At 40.1% G+C, this 27,380-nt stretch overlaps 2 protein-coding genes across 5 annotated transcripts in view; both read right to left on the bottom strand.

Moving 5' to 3' along the window:
- Window positions 1–13,571, bottom strand: part of rab32a (RAB32a, member RAS oncogene family) — a 29,388-nt gene extending 15,817 nt beyond the window's left edge. The window contains exon 1 of the mRNA XM_022665452.2: window positions 13,026–13,571. Within this exon, the coding sequence (XP_022521173.2) occupies window positions 13,026–13,239 (214 nt within the window). The 5' untranslated portion in view covers window positions 13,240–13,571. The remainder of the gene's footprint in view (window positions 1–13,025) is intronic.
- A 2,106-nt stretch (window positions 13,572–15,677) lies between these two features.
- The window catches only part of grm1a (glutamate receptor, metabotropic 1a), a 45,501-nt gene continuing 33,798 nt past the window's right edge, over window positions 15,678–27,380 (bottom strand). For 2 of the 4 annotated variants that reach the window (XM_049479902.1, XM_049479900.1), the window contains exons 6-9: window positions 26,456–26,627; window positions 23,004–23,130; window positions 19,970–20,918; window positions 15,678–18,648 (exon numbers count right to left, since the gene is read on the bottom strand). In XM_049479902.1, coding sequence (XP_049335859.1) covers window positions 17,889–18,648; window positions 19,970–20,918; window positions 23,004–23,130; window positions 26,456–26,627 — 2,008 coding nt within the window. In that variant the 3' untranslated portion in view covers window positions 15,678–17,888. Of the gene's footprint in view, window positions 19,396–19,969; window positions 20,919–23,003; window positions 23,131–26,455; window positions 26,628–27,380 lie in introns of all 4 variants that reach the window. The other 2 variants (XM_049479908.1, XM_049479918.1) reach the window with 2 other exon arrangements.

Raw genomic sequence — 27,380 nt, 5'->3', positions numbered from 1 at the left:
TATTAACTAGCTCAGTCAAGTAGATCACTTTTTCAGGTGCTATACTATGCTTTTATTTCAATGGACTATCTCCATTTAAAATGTTGTGCAGTCCAAGACTAGGTTTAATCCCTGTCTGGGTGAGTGCACTTTAAATTGTAGTGCTCAGGTTGATTGACTGTATGGTGTAAGTCATTATGGTCCTTTTAAAATGTATTTCCTGATCAATGTTAATTTGCTGACTTACTACAAACACATTAATAATTAAAATTTGTTTTCAGCTTTTTACCGACAAAAAATAGATATCAAGAGGATATTATGATATTTTTTGTTTACCTTGTAAAGATTGCGGTATAAAGACTACTGCCTACAATATTGCTCCCCAATTTTAGCTGGCCAATTTGCACCCTTGGACCTACCAAAACGTGGGGTCCACTTTACTGTGGTCAGACGTTTACATACTTGTGTCGTGAACATCAATATTATTACGATATTGGGCTTTCAATGATTCCTTTGCTTTTGTTTTCTAGGGCAGAATAAGTGCAACATACATTTTAACACATTGATGATAAACTCAGCCTCCAGTTCATGTCGGACATCTGCACTGGTGTTTTTTTTTTTTTTAGATTGTTTCTGACCATCCGAACCAATTTCGTCTTATCTGAGTTTAAAGGGAGTGAACTTAGAATCATCCTTCTTAGATCTGCACTGATCTCTGAGACTTTCCTAATGTACTGTATGTTGGTCAATTAAATGAGTGCTGTCAAACTCATTTTTATGTGAGCACATAAAAGCTATCAGTTGTAGTTATGCTGTGTTCCATTTGAGCTTGGATGTCAAAATTTCCTAGTTTGAGGAAATTTACTGAAATTCTCCTACATGTCAGATTTCCTACTCGTAAAGTCGAGAGAGGCTCAGCAAACCAAAATCCAAGATGCCAGCACTGCACATTAACAGTAATAAAAGAAGTAGTATGTTGTTTATTAATTATTTAATTATTTAATTATTAATATTCTCATTAAATCAGTAATACACGCACTACCATCCATCTTCTATCTTAGAACATGTTTCCCTGATGTTTGGATATGCAATGTACAGCACCTCTGAATTAATAATCCCATATATTTTTAATTGTGTTGATTTCAGCAAGCCCCTCAAAATTAAATTCTTATTTTTCATTGTCATTCATTCTGCCCCAGAAAAAAAACTCAGTTAATACACAATATGCCATAACATTTGTGCCTATAATGAGTAAACGTCCAACCACAACTGTGTATACTAACTTGTGGTACAATTGATTGTATTGTTCTTATGTTAGCATTATGCCATACAAGGCTACTGCTGTTATCACATGCCATAGCTTATTTTTTCCTTTATGCTCTACAAGCAATTATGTAGACATTTCAGGCTTGATTTGTCACATAATTGGACCTAAGCCTCATCCCCTCAAAATCCAAACAACCTTTTATTTCTTGGATTAGTGCCACCTGTACTTCTCATTTCAGAATCTATCATTTCTCCTTCCCACCCAATACTTGGATAAAGTACATTACACATGAAAAACAACATGGAAATGTTTTTTTAAACTCCTGCTCATGCTGACTTCAGACACAGTGTGCAGATGAGTTCATGCTGCCAAATAAAACTGACCTTAACAGAAAGCACGATCTCCAAGTTAGAACTATTTCACTGTCCTTTAATTCAATATCCAGCATGTTAGTCCTCTGACAGAGAGCTCTTTATCGAGCTCTGTTCTCTAAACGGCACAGTCAGGGGCGTACACTGGTGCCGTTCTTTGGGTCTGTTTCAATAAGGCTTCTGGTCAATAGTTGCAAGCTGTCGTTTCTTCTCTTAGAATGTTTCTGAGGAAGAAACAGGGTCTTTTGTGTCTGCCAAGGACACTTTACGTAAAGGATCAATTGTCATTTGTCTCTTATCGATACTTCTCTTAATCCTGTAATGCCGGAAAATCACACACTTAGCAGATTTAAAGATTCAAATTTAGAAATAATAAAATCTACCCCAATACATTATGATAAAAGAAAAAAGCATCTAGTATGTTTTTTAGACACACCACACTACACAATATATTTGTCTAACTCCTGAAAATACAGATAAGTACCATTATTAAATCATGATATTCATGGTTGAATCATGATTTTAGTCATGATTAATGCTGCATTTATTCCAATATTAAATAATGTTAAAATAAGGCACCAGGCAAATTCCTTTAGTCTCCATTAGTTCATCTACAGTACGGCAAAAGGGGCCAAACGCCAAAACTCAGCCCTCCTACGCTGCGATATAACAATAGGACACTTCAGATCATGCCAGTGAGGATTTGTTTGCAGGAAGAGTTGACGGGGAAGAGAACAGAGAAGGAACAAGCAAAAAAGAAATAAGTGGGGCCAGAGAAGAAGGGAAAGTCTTCGTCCATATAGCCATGGCAACCAGAAGTTTTCCTTGCGTGGTCCTAATCGCGGTTACTATCTCGTGGGTGTGTTGCCATGGAAACAGTCCAAGCCAGACGAGCCAGCTGCAAGTAACCTCCCCCCAACACAACCGCCCCCACCCCCTCATTTGCGAAGTGACAAGAGACACACTTTAGACAGTGTCCAGCCCCAGCGTCCCTCGCCTCACCCACGAGACGCGAGTGATGGCAGAGCGGACGCGAGGAGGCAGAGCCCAGACAGGGACAGAGGCAATCTGTCTCCACTGTGAACATCCTCCACAGGAGCCTGTTATTTAACCCAACAGGAAGTGACACTAAAAACAGTGGAAGCGACACGAGGAAAGAAATCACCTCAGCAGGCAGGGCGGAGATAGAGTTCAGAGCAAGCATTCTCACCTCACACAACAGACAGGCCTTTCCCCCTCATTAACCAAACACAGGAATAGCCCGTCTACCATCAGACAACTTCTTCCTCCTGCTATCTACTTGTCTAATCTATTTGGCCTCATAAAAGTGTAAACAGAGGAGTGATAATCTAGTATTAAAGCAAGTTTAAAGCATTTTATTCTAATTCTGAAACAAGATACATCTGGTCCCCTAAGCTGCTGTATTAGCATAGTGCAAACTGCATGCTTAAGTCACTACGCACTTGCCATATTCAAACAAATCAGTGTGGCTTAGGGAGAGTGCAAATGACACGGGAGCTAGCAGACCCGTCTGCTTCTTTCACATCAGGGAGGGTGTTTTCCCTCCATCTTTTTTTGGGAGGGTTGGGCTTAAGCTCTCAGAGTTTATAAATAGCCCAAGTGGAAAAGCTTAAAACACACCTCCTAATCTCTAATTTTATAACATGAAATACTGTATGTTCCTGGTGCTTAAATCCAGTTTGATCTATTGTGTTTTATTAAATAAGCCCTATATAAATCTAAGACCTATGTTAGATTGTGTCCACTGTACCAGTCACAATAATTACATTATTACTGTTACTATAGCTGTGACATTTTTGGGGATCATAATATTGTGCATTATGTCTACTTGCGTATATTTTAGGAGAGAAGTTGATTTCAGCCAGTTTTGCTCTTCTGATCTCTGGTACAGCATTAAGGGCAAGTCTATAAGCAGACGTTGACAACTATCCTATAAGAAAGGAGGAATCTGTGCACAATAATCAGTGACATTAAAAATGGCACCTTAATACGTGCAGGACAGACGATGCTCTTTTAATGTGTTTATTGTGCAAACACATATCACGATATTGATAAAAAACACAATTTATCATTAAGCCAAACTAGATAGTTAGCTGAATATGTGTATTTTGTGGTGTTTTCAAGTCGACAATAAAGATTCTGACACCTAAAGCATGAAGCAGCATAAAAAAATAAAGTTGCAGACTTGTTGGAAGATTGCTCCGCTTTTAACATTGTTATGTGACTTAAGCATAGTCTAGCATGAAAATCTCTCTGGAATCTGGAAAATTTGCAATGTAAAATAAGAACAGTGCAAATTTCTTTTTATCAAGAAAGTTGCAACATGTACTGACGTCAAAGCTTATAAAATGGAGGTAAGCGATGTAAGTAGGCCTGGACAATAATTCGATATCGGTATTTATCGCGATAAGAAATGTTTCAATAACGGTGATATCATTTTTGTGGTATATCGATTTGTATTATTTACAGAATCTGTCACGGACATGCGTTTTACTGGCGTCAGCTCGCCGCACAGCTGAACACAATCAGCTTCCGTAGCTGGACTATCTCTGTGCGTGATGACGTAATCACATAGGCACGTTGCCAGATAGGCTAGGCTAGGCTAGATTTGGCTAGGCTAGGCTAGGCTCGGGTCCGCTACGCATCTAAAATGCCTCGCGCTGGAGCCAAACGGAGCCGGCACGAGCGGATCCAAGGTTAAGGTAGGCTCGGTTTGCATCTGAAATGTTCCGCGCTGGAGTGGAACGGAACGGAACCGAGCCTAGCCTAGCCTCGGGTCCGCCCACGGGTCCGCTCGGTCCGCCTACGGGTCCGCTCGGTCAGCCTCTGGTCCGCTCGGTCCGCCTACGGGTCCGCTCGGTCCGCCTACGGGTCCGCTCGGTCAGCCTCTGGTTCGCTCGGTCCGCCCACGGGTCCGCTCGGTCAGCGGTCAGTTGCGGGTCCTCTTTGTCAGCCGCGGGTCCTCTTGGCTCCCAGCGCGGGACATTTTTGATGCAAAATGAATGCCCCTGCCGCTTCCACAAGTGATTAATTGAAGGAGGGAGGTCTAATTCAGTGGTGAGGATTTGGTTCGACTCTCGAAGGTCTGCTAAACTTCAGTTTGCTGCTAATTGTGCCGGAGAGTGGAGCCGACCAGCAGCGGTAACGTTAAAACATCTAATCTGTTCCACCACCTCAATCAGTTCCACTACATACAATATTGTCCTTATACTGGCTGAAGCACTTTTATAGCGTATGTTGTAAGTTATTTAAGTTATTTAAAGTTTATGAATCCTTTAGGTTTGTTTATTTGACGGGGATATCATGTTCATAAAGAGTTGTATTTTGGCTGAAGCACTTTTGTAGCTTATATTGTAACTAAGTTATTTATAGTTGATAAAGCCTATAGGTTTGTTTATTTGACGGGGAAATCTTGTTGCTTTTATGTGTATAAAGGCTTCTTGTATTCTATATCCTAGTTGGAACACTTTTGTTTTGATCTGTTAAATTTGTTTACAAAAGACTAAGAAGCTCTGCTTCTATCCTAATTTTAAGTTATTTTTTATTGGTAATAGTTATATTGGCTTATGTTTGACAGGGATGTCATGTTTTTATTTTTCTATATGCAAATAAAATTGAGCATTGATTTATCTTGACTATTGTTTATTTCTTAAGTATTATAATGTTTTCGTGAAAGGAGGTTTCAAAGACTTAAATTAAGTAGACAGTAGTAGGTACTAGGGGTGTGCCATATCATATATCACGATATTATACTCTGAAATATCGTGCCACATCACTCACCCCTAATAATCACATCAGGGTACTAATTTTTTTGCTGTTTTAAGCAAAAGAAAAACTCACACATTTCTAATTTCCTATTAAATATCTAATAGAGACAGATTATATCTGTAAAGTGTCATTTATTTTACTTTAATACTGGATATATGGAGATATTTGGAGTGCATTATTATTATTAGTATCATGTAATTCTCAATTATTGACTTCTGTTATAAATCTGCTAAAATTATTATTTTTTTAAAATATCTTAAAGGTGTGCAATATCATATCGTATACAATAATAAAAAAGTTTTTTGTTTTTTTTTGTCATATCGCCAAGAGTATCGTTATCGCGATAATACCATGAAATATTGTGATATTATTTTTGGGGCCATATCGCCCACCCCTAGTAGGTACGTATTTCCATTGCAGGGATTCTTAGCAGTTTTCTGAGGCCTTCTAAGTATTTATATCGGTATCGGAATTATATCGTATCGACCGAAATTAAGGAATATATCGTGATATGAATTTTGGCCATATCGTCCAGCACTAGATGTAAGATTTATTTTTATTTATTTATTTATTTTATTTTTCCCCATTTTCTCCCCCAATTTTGTTCAGCCAATTACCCAACCCACACATTAGGACTCACCATATCACTAATGATGCCCCAACACACCAGGAGGGTGAAGACTAACACATGCTTCCTCCAATACATGTGAAATCAACCACCGCTTCTTTTCGAGCTGCTGCTGATGATGCAGCATTGCCGAGTAACATCACAGCGCACTTGGAGGAAAGCGCAGCGACTCAGTTCCGGTACATCAGCTCACAGACGCCCTGTGCTGCAGACATCACCCTTTAGTGATGTGGGGAGGGAGCGCCATCTACCCACCTGGAGAGCAGGGGCAATTTTGCTCCCTCTGAGTGGCGGCAGCTTGATGGTAAAGCTGCATGAGCCGGGGTTCGAACCTGCGACCTTCCGCTCATAGTGGCAGCACTTTAGACAGCTGGACTACTCGGCAGTCCCGCGATGTAACATTTATGTATTATTATTAAATTGTATATAATTACAAAGAGCCATAAAGACCTATGGTTCCCACCTGATTACACCATTAATAAAATGGTTTTGAACAGGGCAAAAAACAACATTTGCAGCTTGTTTTCCAGTGCAAGAAAAGACTTTCATCTTTTGATGTATGCAAGCTGCATCTGTGGTAAAACAAGTGTCATGGATGGGTTCTGAAACATGAAGAATTTTGTGTGACTCAATATCTTGAAGCATACACAACATATACAAATTTATAGGTGCACTTTACTACCACATTTAAAGTTTCCTAAAAAAAAATTATGACTTTTAGGCATGTAGCCTTTCCAAACTGCGTCTTTTGAAAAAAAAAAAAATGTAAAAAGAAAGAGTAAGACATGTGACAATGATTCACAGAAAAAAAATCCTAGCAAAAACAGCAAAAGCCTCTTTAGGATGCCAGTATTTATACTTATGATGAGTCACAATCTTCAGTCATTTAAAATTCAACAAGGGCAAGGTCATGCAGAAACAGCCAGCGCAACTGCAAGAAACACATCATGATTAAATTCCAGGCATTTCAGGAGATCCATGTTCAAGCCACACAAAAACAACTCATCAGCACCATAAAACACAGTCTCTTCTTTCTCAGACTAAAACCCCGTCTTTAGCTTGACCCGATCGCTCCTTTCCACTGTTTTCTCAACTGCTCTCGCAGAGAGAAACACTATTATCTTGAATTGCCCAAATCACTGACACGACGGTCTGGCTTTCTCTGAAGCTGCAGGGCTGTAATCTGCTCATCTCTTCCAGGCAGCCCAAGAGCAGTACAGCTATTCTGGGCTGCAGTGGGAGGACGAGCCCCTGGCTTCACTCAGGCTCCAGCTCGCACATCTTCACTGAAGGCCTCGATTACAGTCATCCCATTCAGGATCATTATCATAATCATTAGGTCGAGAGGGAGTTAAAAACAAAAAAAAGTCACTCACGTTCAAGTCCTTCCACCAAACTGCCAATTATGTGCTTGATTAACAGGGTTAATGGAGGGCATGAAGCCAGAGGACTGAATGAAGAAAAGTGATCTGATCTGTTTAAGTTAATGCTAGCCTGGACTGGGATCAAGGGACTGGAATTATGGAAAACCAAAAATGGCATCACTGCGAATAACGAGAATTTAGGTCAATAGTTTCCTGAAAAGTATTTTTTTTACATACACTTCAAACACACAGGTAGTTTGAGCACTGGATTCCATCAGGATTGAGGTCCAGTGTGCTGTAGAAACATGTAATAATATTCAAGTTTCCTAAGCCAAAGAGTTCTCTATCAGTTTCTGAAAACCTCTGCTTCTCTACCAGTCTCTTTAGATTAAAGTATTTTTGACTGAGAAGGAGAATGGCTGCAGGTCAGGACACAAGAATAGTTTCTAAAGCATGTGTGTCCGGTAAAACTTCCTTTAAAAAGTAAACAAAAACAAGCTCTGACCTATAAGCATCTGGAACAAATTAAACCCATTTATATATCTGCTAGTCTTCTAAGGTTTACTTGCTGCCAAAGGAGCTAGTGTTCCACACTGTAGCTATAAGGCAAAAGTCCATCCGTTTGCTTGGTTTTGAATAGTTACATTTGTTACATTTTTTAATAAACAGCATGAGATTAAATAATTAGATTACATTAAAAATAAACAGCATGAGATTAAACACTATTGGAGAATCCCCATTCTGTGTTACTGAATCTTTTAAAATCACTACCCTGCCTGCACGTCAGAGATCTAGACACAACAGAAAGAGAGATAAGGAATTGCCCTCCAAAGGCTAGTTTCACTTTCAGAATTGTGGACATTTCTGATTAAAGGTGGAATAGTTTCTGAATTATTAAACACATGTAAGGCAATGCAAGTCAATCTATTAGAGAATATGTAAAAAGGTCTGTCAGTTTATTGGGTTCATCTGTTCATCCGTGTGTGATTTTCTTTTAAAACTCTGCCTCACATCTTATCTAATTAAACGACTAATTTTAGTGTCTGTAGTGAAAAATGTAGTTGTTCGATGTCTTTTTTTTCCACAATATATTCAGAGATCTTTCACTTTAAACTAGCTCACTGAATATACATTACCCTCTGTCGAGCCATCTTGATTAAACTTTCCAATGACAAAAACTGCAAAAGATGTCAGTTGGTGCCTATCTAGAGATTATATGCACATGTTCTAATCATGTTCAGTTGTAAAGACTTTATAGTTATATGTCACATGAGTCCTATCTGGCAATTTATGTGTTAATATTTCTCTGTGCCCAGCTTTGCTTATGTTACTCGATGATTCTAATGTAATGCTGACTGTGAAACAAAGGAAAGTTATGATGGCAGCAACAACAGCAGCCAAGAAATCAATCTTAAAAGGATGGTTTGAACCCATTTGAATCTAAATTCCACCTGTGGTGTGGATATTTTATGACATTCTTATTTTGGAGCGGGCAACATCATAAGGCAATTCTAAGGCAACAATTAATTTTTTGGACTGATGTCATAAATTATGTCAAAACTTTATAAATGTCAATGTAGGTGTTTTGTTTATATTTTACATACTTTCTTTTTTTCTTTAAAGTATTTACATACCTTTATGTAATTTGCCCAACCCATGTATTTTGTTCCAGTTACAATGTTCCATTACTATGCAGAGATTTCTAATTGTAATAGTCTATAAAAAAAAGATGTTAACAAAACATATATTCAGAGATCTGTAGAATTTATAACAAACATATCACAATTTAAAAATTTATTATTATGTTGGAATGGTCTAACTGCAACTGACTCACTGTCTAACACAGTCTTTTTTACAGTCTAACAAATCTGTTATCAAACCAAACGCTCCATTGTCGCTTATCTGTTTCCAAACTGCATTTTTAATAACACTGATTTTTTAAAAAGAGTAGCTGTGAGTGTGATACCCCCTAAGGCTATACCATGAAAGTCAATGAAAATGAAACACAGTTTCCTTAAAACAAAAATATGGAGCCTTTCCAGCCCTGTACAGTAATGAGGTATTTTATCATCTCCCAGTATTAAATCACAAATGCTTGTGCCACACATCCAGGTACAGTATTTGCAGGCCAGTCTGTCAGCTTCAGAGGTTAAACTTCAATTTCCCTTCGTAAGTCTGGTGATTTATGATGAGCTCATGATGTGTATTATCCTAAGTGGAATAGCACAGAGACCCATAATGTGCCGCAGTTACTCACCAACATAAAGCAGTTTCAGAGGATATTGGCACACATGTGACACTGAAATTAAACTGAATAGTAAATGCAGCCATTCTTCCACAGTCTCCTGTTGGCAGATTGCTTTACACGTGCCTCCACAGTGCTATTGTGCCTCAAGCAAAAAGCAGCTGGGTGACTTTTTCAGATTCAGGTGCTGACCCTAATTACATGGGGCATGAAAAATCATATGCTGCAACTGTCAGGAGTAAACCGGTTACAGCATATGCCAAGCTGCATTTTTAGGGGGCACTGTGAAGCACCACCAGACTGAGAGATAACTTCCAAATTAAACCTTCACTGTCCTCATATAAATGCAACCATCTGTATATGTAATGTGTTCTCTTCTGTTAAGAAATTTGCACATGAAGAATGTAAAGAAGAATGATATATATATATATATATATATATATATATATATATATATATATATATATATATATATATATATATATATATTGCTTTATCCCAAATTGCCTGTGTAAAGGGAACTCTGACTGCTGACATACATATTATATACCAAACATACACAATACATAAGAGCGGCCTCGTGCCTATGACTGCAGCACAGCAGTGCCAATATTAAATGGTATAGCACCAACTTTGAGTGTATTATTGGGATCATACCACAGTTCCATTATCGCTGTTTATTTAAATATTTTGAGGTAAAGGGGACGAGAAAATGTGATCTGCACTTGTAGAACGCCTCTCAGCCAATCACATTGCAGGGTCGGAACTTACTGTGGTATTATTTATTTTGAAAAAAGGGAAAACATGACAGCTTTGTTGATCAAATACATAATTCAACCTTTAATGAGTGAGACTTCTGAGATTTAGATGGTAGAAGAGGTGGTGAAGACCAAAGAAACCAATGCATGCAATATTTATAATGCAAGTGGTCATTTAACAGTTATCCAAAAAGTGAAAGTCTTTTTAAGTGTTTTGTGGCTAACAATAATAATAGCTATCCAGCTGGTATTTTAACGTTGAATAACAGTTCAATCAACGTTGCTCAACGTAGATGTTATGATTGAATCAACGTTGAATCAACTATTGATTTTGAAAAGTGAATCAACTTCGATACAGCAACGTTGTTTCGTCATACGTCCAAACTTTAACAAACCATAGCTCACTAAATTAGAAAATCCTATGGTTAACAAAGTGTTAACAATAAACTTACATCACTGCAGTAAAGCTGAGTATAACGAAAGTTACCCACCACTATTAATCTGATTCAACATCTGATCTTAAAAACACTAAAACCGTAAAACTATTAGAACATGAACATGTTAAACTAAATTGTTAAAAATGTTAAATTAAAAAGCAGTTACTGCAAATAGAAGTAAAACACTGTTTCATTCCTCCATACAACCGTTTTCAGAAATAACATGGTGATGAAATGTAAAATGCTGATTCAAAAGGCAGAAGGTTGAGGACATTATGTTGATTTCAACATTAGCACAACCATTGAACATTAAATGTTGATTCAACGTTAAAATTTCACCGTTAGCAAAACCATTGCACATCAAATGTTGATTTAACGTTGTTTCAACATTGAAACAACAACATATATATTTAGTCATATTTCAACCACATTTGAATCTTGAAGGTCGGTTGTGTGCCAGCTGGGTATGATCTGCTTTTTGCCATGTGTGTCTTTGTGAAATAAATCTTAAGCCAAAAACTAATTTTAGAACAACTAAAAACCAATGTCTTAGATGTGAGACAATGTAATTGTGTAACTGTTTTGTGCATAATTTTCTGTGAAGCAGCTTTTTGAACCAATAAACTCCTCAGAAAACAGTTCTGTTCACAACGACTGTAAACTATTCTGTTAGATCCTCTAGACACAAATAAAAACTCTGAATTTAGAATGGACAGCATACAGGCATAAATAAAGGGCCTGATAGTGTTCATGTTCACATCTGATCCACATACCAATGAATGTCTCAAATCAACTCAGGAAAAAATGCTGAGTCATATCTTGTGACTCAAGTTAATTTGAAAAATGTCAGCGCATTAGTGTGATAACAGATAGTAGTTTGTATATACAGTAGGTCTACAGCTTATTTTTTAATATTATGTGCAATTATGTGTATTTACCACTTACAGCAAACAGGCCTTATAACACTGTTTCATAAGCATAGTTAGGTAGATAGAGCAGTTATGAAACTTCCTTCCTCGCTCTCTCTCTCTCTTTCACTCATGACTAAAAAGTAGCTCCAGCACTAGAATCAGAGACATTGCTCCACAGTTCAGTCAGAGTTTCGGTGTGAATGCTTTCACTTCCCCTTATGTGTTTTTCCTCGCTTTCAGTGAGGTTTAGTCTTGACTGACTGATTAAAACCAGCCCAAATTAAAAGCAGCAGTTCTGCTGTAATGTGGCAGTGTGCCATTATTTCACTCATTCTTTCTCTCTGGGCGAAGGGTCCCAATGACCTACATTGTGCTTCCAATTATGTTCGCCATCATGACCACAGCACAGAGCTGTGACCCGGTGTTCTGTCGATTTGTGCTTCTTGTTAAAACGTGCTACCATGGTGCTTACATTTGTAGGTAAAGCTGCCTAACTAAACCAAAGTTTTAGTTACATGAGATTTTAGTTTTCTTACATGAGAAAATGCTCTCAGCACTAAAAATTAGCTATAGCTGGGATGTTTAGATGGCCTAAACCACTTTATCATGTTAAATCTAAGGAAATTGACGTTTTTGTTTGTTTTTAATTGTTATTGGCATCGCCATTTACACTTTTGCTCATTTCAAACAAATACTAACAATGTGTATAAAGTTCAAAGTGTATAATCCACAACAGAAAAACAGAATTACCAAGGACAACACGGATTTTGCATGTAAACATAAAAGATTGTGGTTCTGCGCATGCGCAGAGGTGCTGAGTCGCACATAGCGATATGAAGCAAAAACTGACAAAACACCTGGTTTGTTTTAGTTCTCATTTTCAAACTTCTTCTGTCAGAAGAGTTTTAAAAGTATTTTCCGGGCGACAAGATGTGTAAAGATGTTAGTTAGCGCTAGCTGGGTTAGTGAACGTGTTTGTGTGTGTGTGTTTAAAAAGGACAGTAAAGTTATATATTGGTGATTTGTGTGAAGACCGAGCAGTAAAACTTCAGGAACGCGGTGAGTGAGTCATGTGCTTCTCACCGGGAGCTGCTGCTGCTGCTGTTCACGGGCTCTGATCAGAAACCCCTGCTCGGTCTCACTGAACTCACAACACAACACGGCAGTGATCCGGTAAACAGCGCTCCCAGTCCCCGCTGCCCGGAGATCAGCCCCCGCTGACCCGCTGCAGTGCGCGGACTGTGCCCGCGTGCCCAGCTCTGTAGCCCGGTCTTACCTGCGATGTCCCACAGCTGCAGCCGGACTAGTGTTTTGCTGTCCCAGTTGATGACTTTGAGAGCGAAGTCCACGCCGATGGTGGCTCTGTAGTGCTGGGAGAAGAGCTGGTGTACGTATCGTTTGATGATGCTGGTCTTTCCCACTCCCAGTTCACCGATCACCAGAACTTTGAACAGGTACTCCTTACACTCGGACACCGAGCCGCCGGCCATGCTGCTGCTGCTACTGCCGCTGCTACAGCCAGTGAGTGACAGTTACCGAGAGACCCGACAACTTCCCACAACTTCCCACCAACACTTCCACTTTTTCTCTAAATCTGTCTCTGTCTCTCTGTCCTGCAGTCAGGCCGGGAGAGGAGTTCAGTGTGTGTCTGGGTGAGAGTGAGAGAGAGAGAGGGGAGAAGGAAAGAGAGAGAGAGAGAGAGAGAGAGAGGTGATATAAAAGAGAAAGCGCAGTAAGAGTCTGCCCCTCTCCTCCTGACGGACAACCACCTGATAAGTCACAGGACCCGGAAATCTCCAAATCTCTCACACGGGCGAGGCTAAACTCTCCCCTCAGCTCCCCTGTGCGCGTGAGTGAATGTGAATGTGAGTGAGAGAGAGAGAGAGAGAGAGAGAGAGAGAGAGAGTGAGTGTGTGTGTGTGTGTGTGTGTGTGTGTGTGTGTGTGTGTGTGTGTGTGTGTGTGTGTGTGTGTGTGTGAGTGAGTGAAAGAGTGAATGAGAGAGAGAGTGAGTGAGTGAGAGAGTGAGTGTGAGAGTAAAAGAGAGTGAGTGAGTGAGTGAGTGAGGTGATTAATAGTAGCTAGCTAAAAAAACACAATGTTTAGCTTGGCTGAAGTCAGCTGTTTGTAGTTATACTGTCATCTCTGCCTCTTCATTCAGTTTTGACATAAACAAAAAAAACGAATCGTAAAATAATTATGAAGGAAAAACATTCAAAGCAAAAACGCAGAGAGCTACGTATAACTGATCTGAGCTGATTTGTGGTGTAATTTCATAGTCTGCCTACTGCACAAATATTGGTGATTCCATTTACACTCAAATGTGGAAGATCCAAGTTCCATGTCGGCACTTTCAACTACAGTACTCCACAAGTTGGATATTTTATTCTCAGAAAATGAGAAAACCCCAATGTGTGTGGTGTTCCAGTTAAAATGTCACACTTGAAACTTGGAAATTCCAACATTTCTGTTCAAATGGAATGCAGCATCACCAGCCCTCACCCTTAGTTCAGAATCCAAGATGGCTGCATTGTACATCAGTAGTAGTAAAAGCAGTGTATGGTTTATTATCACTTCTATCTATTTGTGTCTCATAAAATCAGTCGAAGAAAAGGTATTGTCAAAGTTATCTATCGGTATTAAACTGCCATTAATGGATTCTTTTCTTCCCTGATGACATGGGTGTATTCCAAGATGACAATGCCAGGATTCATCTGGCTGGATATGTGAAAGATCATTTTCACACATGGATTGTTCACCTTAACCTCATTGAGAATCTTTGGGATGTGCTGGAGAAGACTTTGTGCAGCAGTCAGACTCTGCCATCATCAATACAAGATCTTGGTGAAAAATAATGCAACATTGGGTTGAAATAAATCTTGTGACATTGCAGAAGCTTATTGAAACAATGCCACAGCGAATGTGTTCTGCACTCAAAGCTAAAGGCGGTCCAACTGAATATTTGTCTGTGATCATTTTTTTTGGCCAGGCAGTGTACATACTAACTAGTTGTGAAAAACTCCAAAACCTTTAGCTAACTGTTTTTTTTATTTTATAAATGTTTTGAAACATTGAAAGTATACAATTCATCAATGTTTAACCTAACCTCTATCAGCTCAAGTGTGAGGCCATTCCCAGCTCAGACATCCGATTTAAGAAGTAAATGGAACACAATATGAGAAACTCCAGGTCTAAGAAAAAATTAAAAGGGCTCACCAATCCTTTCTGTACAGGGCTGACATGGGTGCAGTTTTTCATTTAAAAAGGTGGAGCACATGTATAACTGAGAACAACACAATCCCTTTACTTTATTTACTTGTGTGCACATTATTGCAGTTTGATAAAAAGTGTATAGAGGCAATACATAAAATACATGCTGTATACTAATCTTAATAGTGCAGGTTAGGCTGGATAGTACCCACAATGTGTACTAATTTAATCTATGTCATACTAACAGTAAGTCATAGTCTTGTTATGCCAAAATACATTGTTGTTCTAGCGTACTCGACAGCAAGTTCAGCAAGATATGCTGCTGTAGTCATTCTGCTACTGGTACAGCAGTGTGATGCACAGTGCATTCTGGGATACTTGGCTGTCCCAAGTCCATACAAGTTACCTCCAGATACAAGTATAGCACGCACTATACTTGGCTAGGTGCAAACTTTTGAATGGAAAAGCACTTGAGCCACAACCAATGACATTTCAAAAGGGCATAAAAATAGAATAGAACCCAGATTAAGAAACAGCTCAACTTTGACAGTTTTCCTTTCTATTTCATCAGTAACTAGGGTGGAGTTAGAGACAGTTCAGCCTTTATAGGGAGGCACTAGACATGGTTGGGATAACAGTGTTATTTATCCAGACCATCACTTTTAAAGAAAATGTCTGGTATTGTAGCTTGTCACAAAACAAAGCCCAATGTGTCCTGATAAAGAAATTACAAGGTTGTTTAGTAGTTGAGACACAAATAACATTACATCCAAAGTATGGAATTACCAGTGCATATACTTTACACTATAATCCTTAACAGTATTGTGTAACAACTCCTGCTATATTTAACTACAACACATTCACATAGCATGGATTAGGTCACTGGTCTTAGGGTGTCAATTCAGTTCATAATACTAATATTATCAATATGTAGCAATGCCATATATTAAAGGCTAAATAACTTAGCTTTTAAGTAACGTAATTTAGAGGATACAGAGGAAAAACGGTTTGTGACAAAATGTATCGGGGTGTATCTTTGTTTCTATACTACAGGGGGGAAATAACGATTTTCTAAAATGCCAGTTTGTCTTTTTCTTTCTATGTTAGCACTAAAAAAATAATGGTGTGAGAGTGATCTAGTTCAGTCAGAAAGCTAAGACAGCTAAGACACAACTCGTTACAAAATATTTATTTTAAAGCATGGTTTTTCCTCGCAAAAAAAGAAACAGAGAGTAGAAAGAAACTTTATAAGTTTGACCATGTAAACAGGTAGTCGCTATGTCAGTTACATTTTACATTTAACAAATGATTCAACTCCAAACACCTTGCACAAAAAGACTTAATATTACAATTTACAGTACTTAATACAATACTTAATATTGGCTGTTTAAAGTTTATTTTGAGAGAGTTGCAGTCTAATAGTACTATTTGAAATTTACGAAGTAAATTAAGCAGTTACAGTTGCAAATTCATAATCCTACACAAGATTTACTGGTAAATGCTACGAGTTACCACTAGAAGCAACTACCCATAAATAAAGCTTAAAAAGTTTGAATTTCAAAGAGAATACTGATGGTTTGTAAAAGTATCTGAAGGTATCCCAGGTTCCATATAATATACATCCCCTTTACACAAAGAGGGAGTTAATAAGACGCTTTTAAACCTTAGAAATCTCCTCAACATTCTAGTCATAGAAACATTTAGCAGTAATACAAAGACACCATCTGTGTGGAAAAAAACAACTGATGGCTGAACAGTATACAAACATTTGAAAAACAAATTGTTTCATCATGTTCAAGGATGAACTTTCTCATGAGACAAAAAAATAGACTTGTCAAGAACAGCAAAACAGCGTTCCATTTTTTTGTAATGACCTTGGCAACAGAAAAAACTCCTTGTTTAGTCTAAAATTGCATTTCAACTACTTGCTTAACAATACAATCAATTCTCTCATCTACATAGCTCCCCAAGCAAGTGCTAACATTACTATTTGACTCCAATCACTGTTTGGAAATCCAGGTTTACAGGTTGTCCTGGGTCAGGGAAGGAAGTGTTCACAGTTGGCACGTTCCACAGCATATTTCTCATTTATAGCCAGAAATAACTGGATGCACAATGTTCTTTATGCATGCCTCGTGTGTGCATGGAGCTGGCTGCATCAGAGCGGGAGTCTAGTACTTGTTCTCTTGAGATCAGCCAAGAACATAAGATGGTCCCTTTCCTAACCCATTGTTGTGGACAACTAAATTTTTTCCTCCAATGATTTATAAAAGTAGTTACTGTTGATTCTGCCAGACACTGAGATTTGTCATATCTTAACAGCCTTAATCTTACAGATCATGACTGCAGCTCTGATGTGCAAGGGTGAACTTCTATCTGAAACACCTGTCTACATTAGTCTGTATGCTCTACGTGTTTTGAATGTCCATATTTGCACTGAATACTGAAAAATCCTTTAGCTCCATCATTATTTTTCAGCAAATCATCAATGACGTGAAGCTACATTGTCATACACACATGGCATAGTCCCAAGGTCCCAATTGTCTCCTTTTGTCCGTGTTCATACAGACATTGACATACCGAAGCAGCAAACAGGTATTTAGACTCTTAGTCTGTAATCTTTAGATTATACAACGTTAGCCAGTGGGGTTTTGGCACAGCAACAGCTTTGTGTTTTGGCGCTCCAAGTTTCCCACATATAATGAAAAACAGAGGCAGCTGGAACCACCTTTGAGAAAAATAATCCCAACCGGACATTCCGTTTGTATGCCTTCATAGTTTTTTTTTGTCTTTCTGAAATGTTATATTCTTGACAAAAGTATAGAGTTGTAGAGAAACCCAGGTAAACGATTAGCAGATTGATTGAGAAGAAAAGAGACAAATGAATAAAAGTGGGAGCCAGCTGTTTCCTGTGTCCTGAGCAACTGCCCTCACAGTGTAAAAGAGCTCTGTTTGAGAGCATAGGTCACTTCCTTGGGGGCATTTGGGTCATTGTCGGAGGCAGGGGATCCCGGTGTGGAACCACCTGATCGTAGCGAGTCCCTGAAAGGTGAGGGAGGAGTGAGGAGAGTAAGCTTGCTCTGGGCTAACTCCCCCTCTCCACCTTCCTCTTCCTCCTCCTCCTCCTCTTGTACAGTGCTATCGTAGAGGAAGCCATGAATGAGGTCGAGTGCCTCCACGTCGGATCCCTCCTCAGACAACATCTCGCCATGTAGGGGCAGAGGTAGCTGACTGGCTAACGGGTTGTAGGCAGGGCTCACTCTGTTGCCTGTAGCAGTTATTGATTCATCGAAAGCAGTGACATTAGAGCTCAGCGTGTCCACCCGCCCCCCCTCCAGATGGTCAGCAGCACGGTCCATCAGGCGAGCGGGCGAATACAGGGCTGGCTCCATTCCATCCTGAGCCGTTCCGTTTAGGTTCCTTGGGCGCCGTCCCCCTTCGTCGTCCTCCTCACTGAGGTTGTAGAGAGACTTGTCTTCGGATTGCGAGCCGTTGCGGTCTGTGTCGAGGCCTGGTTGGTACTCGGGGTTGGGGGCTTGCGAGGCATTAGTTAGGGGTCGTATGACCGCCGTCTGACTCTGACCGACCGCTTGCCTCCTCACATGCACAGACAGTCTGTGGAACACACTCGACCCCCTCCCCTGGGGCCGGGCACCTGATTCAGACCATGACACAGACTTTCCATTAGGACTATGAACGAGACAGAGACCCAACGTTATTCCCGTGGGGGTGCGGCCAAAGAGCAACACAGACACACAGAACAACATCACAATAACATCATCAGTACATCGTCATGACATCTCAACACAGCATCATTGCTAAAATTGGCTCTAAAACATTGTCTCTAAGGGTTAGTCATCCTAGCTGAATATCCTTATTATTTAAACACCACATTCAAAAGAACTGAGTTACAACATGCTTGTCACTAGCTTCATAATGACTGGTTCAGATTGCATTATGAATGTGAGATGGCTGATTGTCTGCCATCTCCTCCCTGCACCGCTTTGTTTGCACTGTACATCATGCAGAAATGAACACAGGCCTTCATGGAATTCCCCTCAGTTTCAGATCCCTGTGGTGCTCCCTGTCCAGGTTTTAGTGCTGTGCCCACAACAAGTGGCAGTCAGCAGTGTTATAGAGTTAGGCAGAATAGGCAAGGGACAGAGAGGCCTCAGAGCTGAAAGCTGTACTTCTGTTAGAGTAAGCAGGGCACAGACTGAGGGAGTAGCGTTCTTAATAACTGGGTTAAATTTTTTTTCAGTGAAGAAGAGGGAAGACGAGGTGGGGAGGGGGGTTGATTTGAGAAGTGGGTTAATATCAGGGAGGGGGGAACTGTGCGGGCGGGTGGTTTGATGAAAATTAGGTTTCAGAGGAGAGCTCGGGACAGACAGAGGATGGCTATGCGGTGCCTGGCGCTAACAAAGCGCTACATACATTCTCCAGTTTGCAGCAGGGAGAGAAACATGGCAGAGCTAACATAAGAGAGAAGACTGAAATACACACATGAGCTAGAGAGAACACTATCAGTGCTCCCTACATGATCCAACGTGTTGATATGCTACTTAGAAAGAAAATCTTTGTTATTTACATTAGGGCAGTTTCAAACAATAAGCTTGGTCTAGCTTAGCGTAGCTTTGGTTTAGTGGAATCTCCATACAAAAACTATTTAGAAAGTCGCCTCCAGCCCTTCTCCTACAGATCTATGTTCTTTTAGGTAGGCCATCTTTTTTAAACAAAATATTGCATCCTGTTTTGCGTGCTAAAAGGCAGCAGTCAGGATTGTGTGTGCTGGAGGTGAAGCTAAATTTTGCTTAGCAGATCTTCAGGAGTAGGACTGGAGACCACTGTAAAGGACTAGGCTGATCAGAACACTTCACTATTATGTGCCACAGCAGTTTGTTCATATAAATGTGTAAATAATTCATGTATCATATGTATCATTATCTTACTGACTGAATCCTAAAACACAATACTCAGTGTGTTGTCATAGGTTGCATGACATGTCACTCACTTGGTGCTGCTGGTGGCATTGTTGTTGGTCTTCTTTCTCCGGAACATGTTGAGAAAGCTGTTGCTCTGGCAGGCGGCTGCAGCTGCCTTGCCATCACCGACATGCATGCGCACCACGTCCGATGTAGTGAAGGCGCTGCGCACGTTGCGTTCTGGCTTGGCTATGATGATGTACATCTTGGGTGTGAACATGCAGCCTAGGGCCACGGTAACACTCAGGCTGACCGAGAAGGAGGTGGTGATGATCTTGTAATTGGAGCCGAAGTAGATGGGTACAAAGGCCAGCCAGATGATGCAAGTGGTGTACATGGTGAAGGCGATGTACTTGGCTTCATTGAAGTTGGCTGGCACATTGCGTGTCTTAAAGGCATAGTAGGTGCAGCTCATGATGAGCAGGCCGTTGTAGCCCAGTGGTGCAATCATGCCCACGTTACTAGTGTTGCAGATGAGGTAGACCTCACGTATGCTGGGGTAACTCTTGATGGGCTCTGGAGGCTCCAGGACAATCAGAGTGACCTCCAGGGTAAGCTGCATACTGATGAGGATAAAGGCGATGACCACTTGTGCCCAGGCACTCATGAAGCGTGGCTTGCGTGTACAGATCTTCTTCTTGCTGCCAGCCAAGATGCGAGCTATGCGGTTGGTTTTGGTCACCAGGGCTGAGTAGCACATGGCTGATGAGAGACCCACCAGGAGGCGCTGCAGGTAGCAGGAAATCACAGTGGGCCGGGCGATGAGAGTGAAAGGACAGATGTAGCCCATGAAGATACCCGCCAGGATGATGTAGCACAGCTCGCGGCTGGACGACTTGACCACTGGAGTGTCTCGGTATTGGATGAAGACAAAGGTGACGAAGAGCGTCACTAGGATTCCAAGGCAGGAGAACACAACAGCAACGATGGACTCCACACTGCTCCACTCCAGGTATTTGAGAGGTAGAGGCTGACACCCTGAGGGAGAGAGAGAATACGAGAGAGAGAAAATTGATTGCAGAGATGTGCCGCTTTGATTTGACCGTCCTTCCAAATCTGGGTCACTTATAAGTACAAAGATCAACTCATTTTCTCCAACTCACAAATTACACTGACAAATATTTCACCATGCTGGCATGATGGCAACACTGTAATCATACGTTATATGATGGAGAAAAACAACAACAAAACAACAGCATTTCAACATGACTGTAGTCATTATGATCACCTGAATATATACAGTATATCTAATATATTTGGCTGCTTTTAAACTATTATATGAGAACAACAGATTTGCTATGTGTGGGTCCTCCTAGTGTCCCATCAATTGGCGCAATTCTAAGTCCAAATGTCTGTTTGCTGATGTCAAAGAATCAGCAGTTAAGTGTTCTCCTCCAATCATGATGAGCTGAAAAATGATGCTGAGTTAGCTACAATTAAAAAAGTAGCTTGCTCTGCCCATAGAACTGTTTATGTCACATGGTCCAGCCCCCTAGACTGCATTCGTCACATGCTTCTGCCCCCTGGAACTACTTCTGTCATATGGCTCCACCCCCCGGAATTGCATCCGTCACATGCTTTTGGCCCCCTAGAACGGACTCGGTCACATGGCTTTGCCCCCTGGAACTGTGTCTGTCACATGTCTCCACCCCCTTGGTTACGACAAATGATCAGACCACTCAATTTCTGCTTGATAGAGTTTAATCACTCTTAGTATAAAGTAATAATTAATGTTGTTTCCTTTTTTGTCTCTTCCTGGTTTTATGTAGCCTTTATATTTACACTGTTAACATAATTAGGAAAACATAAACTTTCCCTAATTGAATGGTCTCATCTAGTATTTTATGTGTTTTCTTTCCTTGTAGCCCAAGCTTGTGTTTGACCACTGACCATCTCTAGATTGATTCTAATAATCACCTGTAATAAAGTTTCTCTGCATTTACAACCTAGTGTTTACGACCTACTAATTTTACACACAGCTCATAGAAAGCACATACCTGGTGGCATCATGGAAGAGTCTTAGCTAGGATGTAGATATTGGCAACTTAATTCGAAAGAAATTTTGGGATAATCCAAAAAAGGGAAAACTACTACAACAGCAAAAAATAACATTTGCATAAATTAAATGAATGAAAAGAAAGGAAAGAATAGAGTAGAAACAGAGTAAGGTAATATCTGGGCAACAGGGACAGACAAATATGCATGTGTGCGCACCCCAGTGTATGAGACAGCTTATTGAGATGATAAAGATTTATGAGTATAAGCAATTCATAATTTAGTTTTATGGAGAGCCATACTGTCATATCATACAGCGGCTCATTTGCCAGCAGCGCACCCTCCTCACTGTTCTTGATCTCTCTCACCTCCTTCACACTTTTTGTATTGTATTGTACTTATTGTATTTGGCAGACCTCAGTGCTGACCTTTTCCCCCCTGCCTTTCTTCCTTCCCCTATCTCTCTGTAACAGAGGCCTCTCTATCTCAGATCGCTTGGTCTCGTAGGTAATCAGAATTCCCCGGCTTGTGCGCCGTTACTGTTGTGCCTGGCGCATGGCTGCTGGGTACTAATGGGATTCCAAACTCACAGTTGCCCACTTCTCTCCACACCACTGCGCTGAGCTGTCAAAACAACACGCAGCTCAGAGCAGAGAGGGAGACAGAGAGGGGGAGAGAAAAAAGTGAGTCAGGGAGGGGAGGAAGAAGGTAAAAAAGAGAGAGCTGCACCCATAGAGAAAAAGAAGGTATGTATGTAGATAACAAGACTTTGTATCCAATTATGGATTCAATCAATATTCCTTGGGTAGGAAACTGATATGTTAAATAAAGAGCTAATGTACAGGTGGGCTTGTGCACGGCATCAGGGGTGGTGGTACATTATCTCTGCTGTCCTCAGTGTCCTCAGTTTACATCGAGGTCAGTTGCCAAGGAGAGAAGACTCAAAGTGTGTGAAAAATGTAAACATCCTCTGCTAGATAAACCAACCAATTATGCCACACTAGTAGGTGGTCAGTTAATCAGCTATAGAAATAATAGTCAGACAGGAGGCCTGATCTGGTCTCTTACCTGCAAGTTCATCATCAGGCCACCAGCCAAGATCACAAGCCTTGCAGGTGAACTCATCCTGCACATACTCGTTATCCTTGCAGGTAGTGCAGATCCAGCAGCAGCTCACCTCCCCTTTCCGAATTACCTACAGTCAGGGGATCAAAGATCATAGAGACACTCAGAAAACAAACAACAGTGAAAATCTAACATGATACAAAACAGGTTGCTCCTACAGAAATGTAATGGATTAATTAATTATTCAGCAGTATAATCTCTCTCTCCCTCACCACCCACCACATACACTACACAAGTACTGCTACTTTTAAGAAGGTTTTCTGATATATGATGCTGCATGCACATGTTTGAGTACTCCTGTCACAGGGCTGCACAGTATTTAATTTCAGCAGTATTATTACTGTGAGAACATGCATTTTATTATATGGATTTTTTAATATATATGTTTATTTGTGTGTTTCTCTTTTAAAGTTAAATATATGCATATTAAATATTTTTTAAAATGTTGTTTGTTGCAAAAGAGAAAATCATATTTTCTTCTTATTTCTGTGACAGAAAAGATAATATCTGTTATATCAATAACATTTATGTTATTCCAATCTGGTAATTTTGTTGAATATTCTTGTATTTTGTAATATTGCAATATATCTCTCAGAATATAAAACTATTGCAATGTCAATTTTTTGACATTGTGCAGCTCTAGTCACATTTTACAGATAAGTGAAAATAAGTAAAAACATACAAAACCTTTTTTTTTTACAGTTTTAAAGTAATATTTTTGTTTTTATATTATTGCTCTGCCTTGCATGTGCATATTATGCTTAAGTTTACCCAACATTTTTGAATGATCTTTCTTGTTTATTGTTTCTTGCAGTAATTCATTGTGGTTCATGTCAAATTAGGCCTAATGAATTAATTAGGTTCTAAAACTTGAAGACTTTCCAGACAATTGCCATTTTTTACTACCTGTGCAGTAACATTTCGAGGAAAAAAAAAAAAAAAAATATATATATATATATATGCAAAAATATTATAGTATATTAATTGTTTGCTGTACATTTAGTGTTTATGCCTTTCAGTTTAACAATTACGCAAATATATTAGTTTGCAATCTGGCCAGAGGTGCCTAAACATTCAATAAAACTCTATTACTGTTTTTAATGCAGTAAGTATTAGAGAGATAGTTTTGTGTCAATTCAGAAAATTGTAGTTTGGTAGCCAGGTTTATAGAAAACATTCTTGTTAGCTCTACAAAACACATAAGTACAGTGAGTCCAAGAAGTATTTGATCCCTTGTTGATTTTCTTTGTTGGCCCACTAATAAAGACATGATCATTCTATACTTTTAATGGTAGATGTATTCTTACATGGAGAGACAGAATATTAAAAAGAAAATCCAGAAAATAAATCTAAGGAATATATATTAATTGATTTGTATTTCATGGAGTGAAATAAGTATTTGATCCCTTAGTATTCATTAGCAGTTCTGGCTTTTACAGACCAGTTAGACACTCCCAATCAACTTGTTACCTGACCTGAAGCCACCTGTTCTCACTAATCACTTGTGTGAAAAACACCTGTCCACAGAATCAGACAGATCACACAGATTTCAAGTCTCCAACATGGGTAAAACCAAAGAGCTGTCACAGGACCTCAGAGTCAGAATTGTTGACCTTCACAAAGCTGGAATGGGCTACAAAAAGATAAGTAAGGTGTTGGATGTGAAAGTAACAACTATTGGTGCAATTATCAGAAAGTTTAAAGAATATAACATGACAATCAACAGACCTCGGCCCGGTGGTCCAAAGAAGATTTCGCCTCGTGGGGTGGCAATGATGCTGAGAACGGTCAGAAATCGTCCTGCAACCACTCGGCAGGAGTTAGCAAATGACCTGAAGGCAGCTGGGACCACAGTTTGCAAGGAAACAATTGGCAACACTTTGCGCAACAATGGATTCACATCCTGCAGTGCCCGAAAGGTACCCCTGCTGAAGAGAGCACATGTGGAGGCGCGCCTCAAGTATGCCAATGATCATTTGAAAGATGAACCAAGTTATTGGGAGAAGGTTTTGTGGTCAGACGAGACCAAAATTGAACTCCACCCGCCATGTGTGGAGGAAGAAAAATGCTGCCTATGACCCCAAGAACACTGTGCCCACCGTCAAGCATGGAGGTGGAAGCATAATGTTTTGGGGGTGTTTCTCTGCCAAGGGTACAGGGCTACTTCACCGCATCACTGGGAAGATGGATGGAGCCATGTACCGCACAATCCTGAGGGACAACCTCCTCCCCTCTGCCAGGGATCTGAAAATGGGCCGTGGTTGGGTCTTCCAACATGATAACGACCCTAAACATACAGCAAAGGCAACAAAGGATTGGCTCAAGAAAAATCACATTAAGGTCATGGAGTGGCCCAGCCAGTCGCCAGACCTCAATCCGATCGAAAATCTATGGAGGGAGCTGAAGGTCAGAGTTGCCAAGCGACAGCCCACCAACCTTCATGATTTAGAGAGGATCTGCAAAGAAGAGTGGGCCAAAATTCCCCCTGGTGTGTGTGCTAAACTTGTGGTTAACTACAACAAACGTCTCACCGCTGTGCTTGCAAACAAAGGCTTTGCCACTAAGTATTGAGTGTATTTGGCAAGAGGGATCAAATACTTATTTTCCTCATTGAAATACAAATTAATTAAAATGTATTCTTTAAAATTATATTCTGGATTTTTGTCTTGATATTCTGTCTCTCCATGTTAGAATATATCTACCATTAAAAGTGCAGAAGGATAGTGTCTTTATTAGTGGGCAAACAAAGAAAACCAGCAAGGGATCAAATACTTCTTGGACTCACTGTATATGTGATTTGGTAAGTTTGTTTACTCAAATAAAGGTTAACATGAGTCTTCTTGACATAATTCCAGGGTAAAAAACAAACATTGAATCAAAGAAAGTCTAACATCAGTCATTTGTGCAAAGATCCCTTTCCTTTTGCTACACCACATCAGCACCCATACTGGATGAGTGAAAGAAGGACAATAGGGGAAAAGGGAGGATTTTGTAAAAGGAATTGGCTATATTTTCATTGTGAATGTGTATGTGAGGCTGTGAATGGAGGTGATGACTGGTGCACAGTGATATGTGGGGTGGTGAAAGGGGAAAGGAAAAAGATGCTTTAATATCACTGGTTCATATTGATTTTCCCTTCCACTGATACAGAATATAAAACATTTAGAGGCACGAAACATCTCTAAACTGGTGGAGTTATCTGGCAATTTTACCTTTCGCCAAACTATTGTTTTAATTACTGCACTGCCTACAGTTGCAATAAACTGATACTGAAACATACAAACTGTTCCAACAGCACTGCAGTTTTCATGCCTTTATTACACACTGGAGGGAAAATATCTCAACAAAAAGATCAAAACAAAGCACACTCACACACACACACACACACACAATACCTTGATCTGGCCCTTGGAGCAGGGATCGCTGCAGACAGAGCGCACCATCTCACTGCGGTTGGTCATGAGCTTGTAATCCTCGATCATCAGGAGACCCTCATGCCATGAGCCCACATTGATGTAGTCATAGCGACCCAGCTCCTCCACATACTGCAGATTCATAATGTCATACCTGAGGGAAAGAGAAAGGGTTAGTCAACGAAAGAGCAGTGCTGCTGCATTAACAGCCTGCTCCCTGAGGTTTAGTGGTGTTGATGCTGTAGGTCATGTAAGTGGCCAGATTCACACATGCTCAGTGTTCACACTATAACCTGAGTTCAGACAAAAGATCATCACTTTGTATTGGCCATCTGGGACTTGATCCTGTGGCCTACAAGGGCTGTTAGTGCCCTCAGCCCAAATGCTTGTACCCTTACAGAACAAGCAAGTGAGACAAGCCCCATGGGCAGGTGCACACACACACACACACACATGCGCGTGTGTACATCCGCAGATATTATAGCAACAGTGAAGGTGGCAGCAGCGTAACTTCAGTCTGTCATCTTCCATGAGTGTGAAGTCATACTGACAAGAGCTGACCTGGTCTAGGAATTGGCTGGATCTGCAACCTTAGACAGGCAATCTGTTCCACTCTAAGCTCATTACACTCAGAAACACACCTGCCTCTCTGTGTGTGAGTGAGTGTGGGGTAACATCCATTCAAAATCAGCTACAAATACAGTACTTGTCAAAAGTTAAGACACCCTGCTTTCTTTTTGTATTGATTTTACCTTAAATGTAATATTTAAGACATTAAAGCTATACAGGATCACATGGAGTTATTTTGTAAACACAAAAAGCACAATCCAAAATATGTTTTATGCTTTAGAATCTTCTTAGTACCAGGTTTAGCTTAGAGGACAGATCTGCACACTCTTGTATTTAA

This window comes from Astyanax mexicanus, chromosome 1 (assembly GCF_023375975.1).
Source record: "Astyanax mexicanus isolate ESR-SI-001 chromosome 1, AstMex3_surface, whole genome shotgun sequence".
NCBI lineage: Eukaryota > Metazoa > Chordata > Actinopteri > Characiformes > Acestrorhamphidae > Astyanax > Astyanax mexicanus.
This window is presented reverse-complemented; position numbering and strand designations above follow the sequence as displayed.